The sequence below is a fragment of the Equus asinus genome, chromosome X (assembly GCF_041296235.1).
Source record: "Equus asinus isolate D_3611 breed Donkey chromosome X, EquAss-T2T_v2, whole genome shotgun sequence".
Classification (NCBI taxonomy): domain Eukaryota; kingdom Metazoa; phylum Chordata; class Mammalia; order Perissodactyla; family Equidae; genus Equus; species Equus asinus.
Window position 1 is genome coordinate 114,797,007 of NC_091820.1, and position 14,804 is coordinate 114,811,810.

A 14,804-nucleotide genomic window follows, 5' to 3' on the forward strand; every position below is an offset into this window, starting at 1 on the left:
AAGATCCATTTCAATTAGTAGAGAGCTCTGATTATGGAATATTTGAATGGAAATGTAGTTTTTACTTCTTATATATACAAGCAATGTGTGTGTGTGTGTGTGTGTATACCTGCACCCAGAGTAGTTCTGTTGAGTTTGTTATAATGAACAGGCAGCTAGTTAATAATTAGCAATATCATTTACATACAAATCATTCATATGATTTACCAAAGTCTTAAAAACAGTTTGTTTCCATAAGTTGGTTAAAATTCTTCCTTGTTATCTTCTTTAACTAATTTTTATAAGCATTTTTTAGGCAGGCAGTTGAAAAAATAAATTCAGCATAGCTCAAGTTGAACGGTTAACAATTCTGAAGTGGTTAGGACTAATAAGGTTTGATTGTAGGTTCTTGAAATGAGATAGTCTCTCACACTGTGATAAAGCACCAAGCCAACAGGTCTCTTTGTGTAAGTATGGAAGCAGCATGTTATGAGTAGGACATTTTAAGGGTAGCCACCTGGAGACTAGGGCTCCTCAAGGCTATTATTACAATGTTCCTGAGAGTGATAAATAGGTACATTTAAGCTGGACACCTGGGCCTATTGACTCAAATATTCTGAACAAATGTCTTCCTAAATGACAGCAACAAAAATATTTCTATGAGCAAATCCTTTTCCAGGATGAAAAGATTTTACTTAGTAGTCTTGCTTCCCAGGTCTCAGAGAACCGTGAGAAGCCCTTAGAAAGCAGCCTGGTAGTCGGTGCTTAAGGTTAACACACTATGGCTATACAGACACTACAGGGCAATGGTTATGCTGGCCTTGCCTGTCAATGAGCTGCAGCCACTGGTAAAGTAGGCAGTCTAGGGAGGACACATTGACAAAGAGTGTTAATGTAGGTGAATTCTCTACCTTTGGAAAAAACCTTTTCGACACCTTCATTTCTGAAATATTTTGAGGCTATCATGGAAGAACAGCCTAAGTGTTCCACGGCTCTCTCTTTATTACCTACACAATCTCACCGAATTTTGAAGATGGATTTACGAAAGGAATTAGATGAAGGCTAGAAAACTTACCACATGGCCAAGGTTTCAAGAAGACTTGAGAGTAATAGCGGAGGGTTAGAAGAGAAATTTGGTTTGATTTAGATGGGGAATAGAGGAGATAAATATCACCAATGACTTTTCTAGATATAGCTAGAAGAAAGATGGGCTTACAAACAATGTATCATCCAAGTCCTGGTTTGACACATGACTAGAAGTCAGTATTTGGCCCTCATAATAATCAGAAGCAATACTGACATACCTTCCATCTTGTCGGCTGATGGTAAACCCATAATCACTGTGATGCAGGAAACTAACATTCACCCCTACCAGAGGGGTTCCATCTACGGCCACCACTTGGCCTCGAATCACACAAGCACGCCTGCAACAAAGATCAAAGGCAAATATAAAAGCATGCTGAAACTAGATTCTAGAAGCCAAGATGGAGAAACTTTGGAAAACACAGCCAAGTATAACAAAGAAAACAATAATTTCACCAGCCAGTAGTAACTACTGACATTTTGGGGTGGATATGTTTGTCTTTTTTACCCATCAAAACTGGGATTATACTTAGCATAGTTCTGTATCCTGATATTTTTAAGTTAACAGTATATTATTCACATTGTCCAATGTAATTAGAAATTCCTTAATATATCATTTTATTATTATATAATATAGCCTTAAACAGTATTCCTTAACTTGTTTAATCAATTCTTTATTTTAAGACATTTAGTTGTTTCTTAATTTTTTCTGCATTGGATTTCTTATTATTTCCTTGAGACATAGTCCTAGTTGTAGAAGGATATTTTTCGCTTATTAAAATCAATTACATTAGTTAATACATAAATATATTGTAGATATGACTAAAGTCCCTGCTGACCACCTCTCTCCCAGTTCCGGGTTTTCTTCCCAGAGGGAATGAGCAATATCATTTTGTTGTGAGCATACTGTATTCTTTTACATACATAGGTATGAACATTTTTTAAGGCTTTTGATACATATTGCCAAATTGCTTTTTCTGGGAAAACAATAAAAAAGTAGACTTAGTTGGGTTAATTTTAAAGAGTTAAAGTCTTCAAAAGAGATATGATCCCTGACTATAGTATCCTCTTTCTCTTGCCTAATTGAAATAAAATATCTCAGTAGATTTTCCTTTGAAACAAAGGAGTGTCATCCTTGCCAAAGAATGGGATTCCATTAAACTAGCCCCTAAACGGGACTCTCTCCCTGGGGCATAGTCCATTAAAAGGTGTATACTTTCAGCTCCAGCCTCGCCAACAAGTTGTAACAAATTTCAGGAGCTTGGCAGTGTAGAAGAGTGCCCAGGGGCCAATCTCAAGCAAAGATTTTTCACTGGTCTGCTGTTATTGGGGGCAGTGGGGTGGGAGTGGGGCAGGTAGTAGAGTGCGGGTGGGAAGAGTTTTTCGCCAGAGTCCAATCCTAATCTTGGCATCCCTGAGCGCTAGAATGCACATTTTATGGTTGAAGCTGGTAGGGTTGAGGAAGGTTGGGCAAGGTCAATGATTTTTCCTAGAGCAGCAATGTTGTTTTTTTCACCAAGTGAGATGCAGGGTATCCAAGGAAGCTCAATGTTGGATTAAATAGGTCCACGTTATTTGGGCAAACACGACTTTACAAAGTAACCATAATAATTCCACTCTGGCATTATACATTCTTGGAACAGAATCAGTAAGTCAAGGCAACATATCTAAAGGCTCTTGGCCACAAAGATCATTTGAGAGAGAAAAGAAAAATCTCTGAAAAAGCAAAAGATAGTTACCAGCCCAAGTTTGCTTTATATGTTATAGCTAATAAGCTCCACTACTAAACTCTATTGCAATCAGAGGAACTGAATATAAATTATGCCAGTAGGATTTATCTTGCATTACCTAAGGCCTGTCCCCAACACAAACTACAAGCCTTTAAGTATTACATAAAGGTAAGCGAGTATAATTGTTGCTATTAGTGTTTTTGTATATAGAGCTCTCAGACCAACATTTCTAGTTCTGATATAGATCAGTGGCTTTCTTCTTTCCAATGAGCTGCACATTTCATGAATTCTGTAAATCACGGTTCTGAGTGGCATGCAAATGACATACTGGCACTTGCTTTGCCTTGTCTGATTCCCTCAGTCTCTTTTGGGGAGATTTTAAAATTCCATTTTTTTTAATAGAGAAGACACATATTTGAAAGTCACTGAATTCTGAATTTTGAACTAATCCTGACAGATCTGGTCCCAGGTTCTAAGTCCAATGTAACAAGAAACGAAATAAAATGATGTCTCTAGTTTCACACGGTAAACTTTTGAAGGTCTTTACAAAGCAAAACTTGACAAGCTGGGTATAGATTAAGTAGAAACAAGTTGGGAAAACCTCCTGCAAACTATATAGGGATTGGAGCCAGAGGGGCTGAGAAGACTGTGTTAGCGAGGTTGAATCATTTAAAAATCCACTAAATATTGCTTCCTGAGCCCTAAGTGCTGATGGCTTTTTTGGGGGTGTGGTGGGCGGTGATTTGGAACTTGCCAAGGCTCTACCAGTTAACAAGGTGGCCTTTGCAACAATACTGCCTACCTGGGTGGTTGCTGATTCCCTATTGGCAAGACAATTCTACACTCACTCATTTTATTTGTTCACATTAATCTAGACATTGTGTCTTCTCACAGCTGTACTAGGCTCAATTATTTTTGTTTTTATTTTGTCAGGCCTAGTTGGCATTATTTGCTCATATTTTATGACAGACACAGACCTGTCTCTTCTCTTTTATTTTCTATACAGCTTATATTTATGAAGGATCCAGGCTGGTGAGTGAAAGTCTCATAAAAGTCATCATTATTCTATGCATTTCTCTTGCATTCCTCTCTTCCTTCATTCTGTATCTCATTCTGAGTAGACTTGTCTTTTGACTCTTCTGCTCTTTAATATTCCTCATATTTTATGAAGCACACAGATTTGGGTGATAACGACTCATCAAAGTCATCATTATTCAAGACATTGTCTACCTGTTCTTCTTCTCATTCATTTCACTCTTCATCATTCATAAATAATGTGCAGACTTGTCTTTCAACTCCCTGCTTTTTTTATTCCTCGTATTTTATGATCCACACCAACTTACAGCATATGATAAAGCCCCATAAAACTTATTATTCTACATTTATCAGCATTGAACTCTCTTTGTAATGTATTAGACTTTAAATGTTCTAAGATTCCCTGTATCTTGCTGCATTTGCTCCCATTATTTACACACTCCATGTCATCCATTTTTCACAAGAATAACTCCTAGCTCCTCTTATTCCTGGATTACTAGTACTTACTATAATCTTTGACCAACATCAGTCATCCTGCGTCAGTGTAAGTTGTCTAAATTTTGGGATAGTATTAAAGTATTTTTCTTTAATTTGCAGTAATCTTGATTGGCACTGCCCGCAGAAACCTAGGGAAAAATCTTCTCTGGCAAACTCTCCATTTCTTTTAGCTCTTGAATCTACTCGCTTCCTTAGGCGACTCCAGCTCCAGATGGCCCTTAGGGAGACTTCATATATATTCTTGGCAAGTATGGTGACTGTGCTACTTCGTTCCGCTCAACTGCCATTTTGTGCACTCCCAGCTTCTAAACACAATTTTCTTCCTAATTGTGGATGGTAGATTCGTATCTGCTTTATTTTTTCTGATTCACACGGCCACTAGAATGGAGTTTCTCCCCAATTTATATAATCTATTTTGATTATGCTTCTCACATCCAAGGCAGCCTGTATAATTCATCTTTTTCCTAGGTGAGATCCTTGTTGAAGCCGTGCGGTGTGTATGGTGGGGTCTGTCTCTGGTAGTACCACAATCCTACTTTCTGTGCTTTTCGTCATTCTCATTGTGGTGCCTCCCTGTTTCCTCTCCCAGAGAGTCTCCAGCTTCTTCAAATCACCATCTAAATAAGGCAGTCAGCCTGTTTTGGGGAAATATCATGAACTCTTACATTTTTGCCACATCAAAACTACCATCAATCTGAGTCCTAATCCTTCAAGGACCTGTCATTTTCTGAAACTTTTTCAATTAAATAATATACAGAACTCTTCTGAACCTTTCAAACTAGACATTAGAAGCTACTGTCTGGACTGTCATGAAGCGGGTCCTGCACATGTGTACAGCAGTATGTGCCCAGTGTGACTATCTTTTGTGTTGGTTGTGTGTGTGTGTATATGTTCGTGTACTCTCAATGGCAGGTACTGCATGCTTTCCATCTTTGCCTGGGGCTCTCCATCTTTGATTCACAGACATGGATGTGATGCTTTGCTTTCTTCAATCTTTAAAAACAAGAGCCTCTCTCCGCTGTTGTGGGTTAGAGCAAGAGAACCTGAACTTAGATGGACATGTCCAATGTGACTTTAAAAACATGTATAGGGAAGAACACCCCTCACAAGCGTCTCTTTTCCTCTTCTCTGGAGAATACAGGTTGCTGCCAAGCTGTCTATCTGCTGTCACTATGCTAAAGCAGCAAGCCCGAAGGAATTGCTTCTCCCTTTAACTAAATGCTGAATCTTCCAGGTGTTTGGAGCTTGGTCTGAAGAACAGGGCATCTTGGGAAATGCAAGTCAGAATATACTTTACCAAGGGCCTTATTTAACTAACAAGCTGCTTGTTAGACAGTTCTGATGCAAAAGGTCTAATTCATTCTGTATTTGCTGTTTTCATGGCACAGTCAAATTATCCCTAGCCTTCAATAGACTCTTGGTTCCATTCTCCTCTTCCCTTATTTATTGTGTTTTGTCTTCGGTGTCAAATTTTCAATATTCATTCAACACCTCAGGCAAAACATTAACCTCAAGCACAAAAAGTTGGTTTGAAAAACAAGGCTGAAAACTAAATTGCTGAAAGAAGATGTAATTTACTGCATTGTATTTCTGATTAAAATCTTTCGTAAGGAAAATGAGGCTCAGAGCTAGGGAAGTTATAACTATTTGCTTTTGTTGCTAACAGGAGCATAAGCAACCTTTGAAGGGTAACATTCAAAATCAAGGACCTGGCCAGCAGGGGATCCAGCCGCAGGTGGGCAGCTTAGGTTGTTTTCTCCCTAAGAACAGATGAAATCCTTTCCACAGCTGACAGCTCTAGTCAAGAGAGAGCATTGAGAAGGACTGAGAAGGGAGAGGCTTTGTGAATCCTCCGCTCACTAGTATTGGAATCCTGCCCTGTAAATTCCTCTATGAGTCATTGTCAGTTGGTTCAAGTCTCTAAGGGACAGAAACCTGCTGCATATGAGGTGTGGTTCGATGGTTCTCCTGACATCTCCATGGACCTATTATACTGTAAAATTCTATAGTTGTAGATTGTGTCATTTGGGCTAAAGCGCTGCTGCTTCTGGAGGCCCTATTGGAATGCAAATACATCTGAGTGGCTGGGATAAAGGGTTTATGGTGTCCTCTTATCCACTGCCATCACTCAGTGAATAAAGGACCTTCTCTTTACAGTGTAATTTTGGGACTGTGGAATTTCCTCAGTCCTCTTTGGTACTCCTCTCATATAGACCAGAGGTTCTCAAACTTGATCATGCATCAGAATCCCCTGGAGGGCTTGTTAAAACACAGACTGCTGGGCCCACTCCCAGAGTTTCTTATTCACAGGTCTGGAGTAAGGCCCAAGAATTTGCATTTCTAACAAGTTCACCAGTGGTGCTGATGCTGCTGGTCTAAAGACTGAACTTTGAGAACCACTGCTTTAGGGAAAGCAAGACTAGCACATACTCAGCCAATTATGGTGTATGAACTCCTGAGAAGGGAGGCAGGGGGCATAAACCATGTAAAGGCAGGCAAGCTACCAAGTGGTTGAGAATCTTACCATTATGAAATGTGAGGCATGAATTTTTAACTCTTCCATATAAACCTCTGGAAAAGGGTTTGCAAAACTGTAGTTTGGGGAGTTATATTGAAACTGTCATGACAGAGTGGTGGTTGGCCTACAAGATGAACGGTAGGGCCCCTTCAAATCCAGAGATTATAAAATGGAAAAACATGTTTTAACATGATTTATCTGTCCCAAATAAGTGTCACTTTCTTCCCCACTCCTATTATTCTCATTAGACAGTGCTCATATCCACGTTATGGCAATTGTCATAGCCTGTCTTGGATGAGAATTATAGGTCCGTCTTTCCTATTAGTCACTCCAGGGCAAGAACTGTGTGATTTTCCTCTCTGCGTCCTTCCCAGTGTCTGGTGTATACAGCCCGTGCTCAAGAAAGCTTCATCGAATTTCAAATCAAATATTTTTATATGAAGTTGTAAGATACTTGCGACCTACCCTCATGGCACTGCTTCAAAGGTTTTGGAGACTACTTTGAGGTTGCTGCGTGCCAGATGCCTTACAGTTCATTTATTAAGAAGCCAGCATTCTGGATTGTGCATTATGACTTTCTCATCCTGGGAGTTTTGTTTGATAATTGACTACTTCAGGGAATTAAATAGTACCCCTGTGATTGGGAAGAATGAATGAACAGTCCTCCTCAAATGCCTAATTTATGAACACTAACCCCATTATTCTTTTATATATTACCATGTAATTATGATCTGGTATTTCATAATTTAAATACATTTGAGGGTTCTAATATTCAGATATTTTGGGGGTTTTCCACACAACACATGCTGGTTTTTTGATATATGTTATCTAAGCTGGCACAGCACCATGAAACATTTAATGTTATAGCATAAACCTGTTTTCATGTTCTGAAAATGCGAATGCAGTGAATGTTCATATGCAAACCCAATAAAATCTCATTAGTTTTTACTTAAATAGAGCAGGCCGATTTAATCCTACTCAGTTGGTCACTACCCCAAATAAATAATACCTACCAAATGGGTAACATTAATAGCATCTGGGAGCATTACCCATCAACATTCTAGGACTTTGGGAAAGGTGGTGCTATTGAAAATGCAGATAGCTTTTTAAGCAGAATTATTTTCCTCATGGCTAGTGATGTTTCAAGTAAAACAAAATGGGGGCACTCACCCTGAGGTAGGGTGGCCATTTTCCCATCTGCCCTGGTAATTGCTTGTCAAAAGTAGGCTTGCTTTGGATGCCTGAGATCTCCAAAGTAATGGGAAAAAGATCAAGTGTTTTGAAGCAATAAGAAAACTGACGACACAGTCACATTTTCAGGACTGCCTAAGTGCCAGTCTGCTTCATTTAGACACATGATTATTTTTGTCCAGAATTTGAATCCTGAAATATTTGTCCTGTAAGCCCTTGCAACTCTTGAATAGTCTCAACTTATGATTATTATTTTGGTTTGTTTTCTGCCTGTTCTATCCATGACTCAAATGGTTTATCTTTGTAATCAGCCTTATGGGGTTTTATTAACCTCATTAACCTTTCCTGTCACTTCTCTGTGAATCTGCTTTTCAAATAATGGATAGTCATTAAATATAGGGAAAGTCTGTCTTGTTGGTTGTAGCCTGGCTGTGGATTACTCTTCCCTCCACGGAGGAAAAAGTGTGGCCCAGCTCTATCCACACTAGGTCTAGCTCTGGCTTGCTAGTAATCACCGTTTTGACTTTTCCTAAGAAAGAGAATTACTCTTGGCCTCATTTGTTCCTCATGGAAAGTGAGAACAACAGCTCTTCCCTGTGATATCCTTAGTCACCTCACGAAGATGCCATAACAGTAAAATAACCCAGTAAAATGACTGCATTTTGAACTGGATCTTTCAAATTATATTCTATTATGTGCCCTGATATTTATTAAATATATATGTTATATACAAATATATATATATTTGTACAAATAAAATATTTATTAAGCATTGACTATGAGTCAGGTGCTATGCAGGGCACTTTCCTTATGTTATTTCATCTAATATTAATATAACCCTGAGTAGGTACAACTATTAGCCCTGTTTTAAAAATGATGAAACGGATTCCAGATTCAGAGATATTAAAAAGAATCGCTCAAGTTAACACGGCTAGTAAGCTGTAGAGTGGAGGAGGTTTTTTCACCTGGACTCTAAAGGTCTTTCGACTTTTTGAGCTGTACCGCAGATCTTTCTTAAGATGCAAAAAATGTGGCTACAAATGAAAAGAAAGTGTTCACCTACCAAGATGGTGCTATCCATAGGACATCGTTACCTGTAGACATTTACCAACTGCTGAGTACTTTCTCTGTGCAGGTGTGTGGTGGAGCTGAGCTACAACATGTCATTCCTTCTTTCTCTTCAAACTTGCATTTACTCTGCCCTCTCTCGGGGCAAATTTAGATGATAGAACCAGATAGAGACACTGCGAGATGATAGTGTGGCTAAGAGGTAGGTAATAAGGATTTGAGCCTTTTGAATTTTGATCCTAATTGAGTAGTAAGATAGATAAAATATTAGAAGATACGTATTCACTCTGAGATAAGCTGTAGATAGCTACAGGTATTACAGATTACAATTATTAAGCATCTCAGAACATCTGAGTTTCAGAATATCACAAATAACCAATGGAACAGCTTTTTGAAGATTTGTGCTCTGATTTCTTTTTATTCTTCTTTTCCCAAGAGCATTTGCAAAGAAGTGAAAGTCACACCTTCTTTCTTTTTGGTACCTTTAGGTGTTGACTGCTGATTTCAGGAGCTAGTCAGCAGTATAAATCTTGGAACCTTCATTACTTTGTAATTTTTTAAATGTGTCTTGAACATGTGTTTCCTGAACTTTAGCATTAGACAAAATAGTTGTCTGAAAATCAGGAGATCCCGTCTTCACACACGTAACACCTTTCATATAAACGAGATCAAAGTGCTTTATTAGCAAGTAGCAACAATCTTAGTTCCCACTTGGGACAACAACTACAGAGGAGATAAGCAAAGGAGGTTGCTCAGGAAAAGCAACAAGGGAAGACAAGTAGAATCACAAGGAAGCATGGCCAACCCAAACCACACTTGGATTGCTTTTCTAAATGTAGGCAGGTCACGTGCAGTGCCTTCCTTTAGAAAGAAAGGTGAACACAAGATAGGTTTGCGGATGCTGATGCCTTAGGAAGAGCTTCCCCTAGTCCTTAGTTTATTCAATTTATGCAACAATTGTTGCATTGTGTGTTTAACAACCCCTGGTCGTGTACCTGATATAATGTTTTACACATTCCTCGATTAAAAATACACAAAAATCTGCCATTAGCAAATAGACTCGGAGGTCCTAAACTAACAGATTCACGAAAAAGTTAAACACAAAGCATATGGATTCAAATTTGTACCTCAGCAAAATTACGAATGATTATGTTATAGACCTTCTAGGGGTTACTTGTACATAGGCAAAGCTGAATGTGAATTGAATACTGTAATAACATTGTATTTCCCTATAAATATTCTAAAATGTAAGCTTTTCTCACCTCTTCTTTTTCATAATTCCAAATTAGTAAGAGGTTTCTATATATTTGTTCTCTTTTGAGTTCAACAAAAATTGATGAAGATCTGCTATTTGGTTTTTTTTCTTTTTTATGGCTAAATGGTCTAGGGTTGTTGCTGATTTCTCTTTCTAGAGGCTATTCAGTTCGCCTGAGCTATTTAAATTTGTTCAGTGTACTCCTGGAGGACAGGCATCCCATCCACTTATCAGTAAAACCTAGTACAGTAACCAGTAGGTAGTAATTCCTTGAGGAAGGTTTATTTTACCTTTATATTTCACACAATACTGCAGAATCTTCATTCAGTGGGCCCCTAAAAGTCACCGCCAGGCTCCAGCTTGTGTGACAATCTATTGCGTAAGGGTCTAGGTGGCAGGAAACATCTAACATATAGATAAATGCCAAGATCATCTAACATATAAATGCTAGGAGGTCTCTGCTGTAGTGTCACCTCCCCAGACAGTCTTTCCTGGCCCACTCCGTCTAAATGGCCACTCTCTGTCCCTAACCTTTTTTTAAATCTCACTTGACAGTACTCATACCTATGTGACATTTACCTTTTTCATTGTTATCAGTCTTCTTCACTAGACTGTACGGGGAAGGCACTTTATCTGCTGTAGCCCAGAGCCTAGGACAGTGCCAATCACTGAATGAATAAATGAACCAAGTAAACATTGGATTGCTCATCAATCTTAAGAGTGAAATGATCAACCTTCCACAATATGGATTATCTTGAATGAAACTCTAGGATCTAGTTATAAAAGACGCCAATGTGTGGTTAATGGGAATTTTTTCATTGTAGTAAGTGGGAATTTATTTGATGATTGTTTTTTCCCTTGAATTCATCTATTTAATACAAACACTTTAAATTGTAGAAAAAATTATTTATAGCCTCAAATGTCAAAGGATGAAACTTCTTGCAAATAGTTAAGCTGCTCACTGTGCAAATAAGCTTTGTATTTTTCTGGCAAGTCATCAATAGTCTCCTGTGTGTGTCAATTTTAGCAGCTCTTCATGCTCACTTGTGTCAATTAGTCCCATCTCTGAGTTATTGCTGAAAACTTCCAGGTCAGTCTCACTTCTGTAATTGTTTAATGACTTTGCCTCATTTGCTAGGATACCTCTTGTCTTACATCCATTTAGGTTACCTGTCTGCTCCATCAAAGCAGTTGAATTCGAGACCACTGAGTTGATGAAATTCAAGCTCCCTTAGAAACCTGATGTTCCATAATCCACAGAACTTGTTGCAATTTGTAATTGATTTAATTATTTTTGTGTTCACTTGATGTTTTGACTGCCTCCACCACTAGAGTGTAAGGGAAATTCTGTGAATAAGGGGACTGTGATTGTTATGTTTACCTCCATCTACATAGTTCCTGGCACAGAATGGGTACTCAAAAAATATTTGCTAAGTGGATGAATACACATCCTCACCCCTTTTAAAAAAATGAGATGATATCGAGATATTATGTTACATTAGAGATGGCAGAGGACTTTACTATCTCTTCTAAGGAATTTAAAGTCCTCAGTTACTCTGGAAATACTAATATTCCAACAAAATACATATTTTTAAAAAACAGTAATTGGTACCTGTCAAGTATGGTTATTCTTATGTCTTACTCTATATTCACGATCAGCAGCTTCTGCAGCAATGACCATATTTCTGCAACCTTCCCCTTAACCCAAGTCTTGATTCAATAACTCATTTTTCCATTCACCGGATTTCAAATGGTATAAATTCCCAGCTCAACTAAGTGAGAAAGGCATGTTTTATTAAACAAGTTATGATAAGTAATGATGGCTGTTACCAGGTAGCATGAATAATCAGGAGCATGATTCAAGATTTCATTATCAAGTGGGGTATAGTAAAGAAGGAGGAAGGCTTGGGTAAGTAAAGAGTTTGCTAAAAATGCCATACTCAAGGTATTTGTAGTATCTCAATTCATTTTGGGGCACTTGTCTGTGGTTTTCTCATGACACCGAATAATGACGCAGGCCAAAGTGAGCCAGTTAACAGCAATTATCCTACTGACTTCCTGATACTGCTCCTTATTTTCTAATTTTTTCTTGTCTCTGAATTTTCATTATCCAGCCCACTGAACGCAGAGAGAATTATTGATGCTTATATAAAGTTACAAATGATGTCAATCATGGACAGGCTCTGACAGTGGTAGAATGTCTCATAAGTTAAAAAAAAGAGTAATTAGTTTGCTACTGTTATATAATCACTTCGTCTTTTATAAATTTGTTCCTGTGCTATTTGGAGAACAGTAATCTTACCTTTAGGCTCTGCATTTGGGAATTGACTTATTTGGTCCTAATATCATTTGTGTGTTCTAGGTAACCAAAACAAGTTTTTCATTAGCAAATATGAGAAAAGCACTTCCGTGTCACTACAACTAAGCCACTCACTCATTCACTCATTTTTCATCTACTTCCTGCCAGGTGCCAGTTGTGATTTCTAGTTCCTGTTCACCTTCTTTTTCTTTTTAAACCAACATACTACAGGTTCAGAAGTTAAGTAAAAAGATAAGATTAGATTTTTAAAGACTCTCAGGGAAATAGATCAGAAATAAAAAAAACACTTGAGGTCTTTCCAAGGAAAGCTATAGAAGCTGTGTAGTCCAGAGGTTACAAACTCAAATGCCAGCAGGGCCAGGCATGAAATGGAAAGTGAGGGAAGTGAGCCAGGTGTAAGGGAGACAATGCATGGTGAGGTAGAGAGGCACGTCATATCCCATCCAGAGGGGCAGCTGGCCCAACTTTGATCCAGACGACCTCTGCCATGCCCGTGGGCCCAGAGATGCCAAACTTGGTAAATTTTCTAGAGAAGGAAGATATTCCAATTTTTATATGACAGCTCCTAATTTCTAAATGTTGGGCCAAACAAAATACATGTGTGGGCTGATATTAAGCAATCTCTGTTGTAGCTGCTTGACACGGATTGATGTGGGGATCAGCCTCTCATGGCTACAAAACAGACAGATGAGTTTGGCCAGACCTTGCTGTCAGCGGTTGCACTAACCCTCATAGGATTTTGTGTTTTAAATGCACTTCTCCATTAGCGATGGCGAGTGAAATGTCTGGCTTTGCAAATTACTGCTGTCGTTTAGTTTAATGTACTCTTGTTTTTACATATTTATAAAAACCTTTTACATTATTAATAGTGATTAAATGCTTAGACACTGAAGATCAATAATGCTTCTGTTCACCTATTTACATTATTAAAAAGTAATAAGTCATACAGGGCATGTAGAATATGTGGTTTGCTTTGTAGTCATGTTTGGAGTAGATTGAAAAAAAGAAAGAAACAGGCTATAGGGTAAAATGTATTTAGGAAAAAACAGTAACTGAGTTGGGCTTGCTAGGGGCTCCACCAAAGGCAGGTTGCATGTTCACAGTGACATTACACCATCATGGGGCACAGGAGGCACACATTCCATGTGCCCTCACATGCCAGTGCAGCAAACTCATAACAAGAAAGGGTAGTCTCACTTGGATGCACAAGGATGAACAGTTATTTAACCTTTATGTGTCCTTGCAACAGCTGGTCACTTGCATGCCATCTTTAGCTCCAAAGGCTCCTGTTGGTGGCAACACTCAGCAGCAACTCATCTGTGTGGGTCACATTTTGCCAGTAGGCAAATGAACCTGTTGGTAATGCTTTCTTCATCTGCCTACCCACCTATCTCTCAAATATGTGGCAAAAGCGAAAAAGCAGATTGGTTTACCAGATTATGGCGCATAAGTATTCTAGATCTGTCTGAGAGCAACCCCACAGTCAGGAATGTCTAAGGGCCATAAGTCTTTTCAGGGTCAGCTAGCCCGGCTTTCTAAGCAGCTGAAGTGGCTCGACATAATGGTTTAGAGGTCAGGCTCTCAGTATCAGTCTGCTTGGTTTCGAATTCTGGCTCTGACTCTCACTGGTTGTGACCTTGGGCAGGTGACTTACTTGACATCTCAGTTCTTGTTTTTGCACCACAAAAGTGAGGATAATAATAGTGCCTACCACATAGGGTTTTTGTAAGGATGAAATGAGATAACGCAAGTAAAAGCTTAGGGTGAGACTTGACACATAATAAGCACTCCATAACAATTTACAGGGAGCAAAAGACCCAGTTCACCAGTCATTCTATTGTGTTCTTCTACCAAGAGGAAGTTCATTAGCACTGGCTTGGCATTTGTAAATAATGTCATTGAAATGTATTAAACTGAACTGGATTTGTAAATATTACTTGGTTTCTAAGTTTCTTGTGTTAACCTAGATGCCATTTATCTAGTATAAATTAGATCCAAGTCACCAGGCTTATTTAAGGATATGTTGAAATGGGGCAGCTGTGGTGTACCTGCTACAGTACAAACTTGCTGGCTGTGTGATGCTGGGAAAGGTATTGAATCTCTCTGAACCTCAGTTTCCTCATATAT

General features: G+C 38.6%; 1 protein-coding gene across 2 annotated transcripts in view; it reads right to left on the reverse strand.

Moving 5' to 3' along the window:
• TENM1 (teneurin transmembrane protein 1) overlaps positions 1 to 14,804 on the reverse strand; it is a 748,343-nt gene that overhangs the window by 142,243 nt on the left and 591,296 nt on the right. For both annotated transcript variants that reach the window (XM_070502852.1, XM_070502851.1), the window contains one exon: positions 1,284 to 1,403. In XM_070502852.1, coding sequence (XP_070358953.1) covers positions 1,284 to 1,403 — 120 coding nt within the window. The remainder of the gene's footprint in view (positions 1 to 1,283; positions 1,404 to 14,804) is intronic.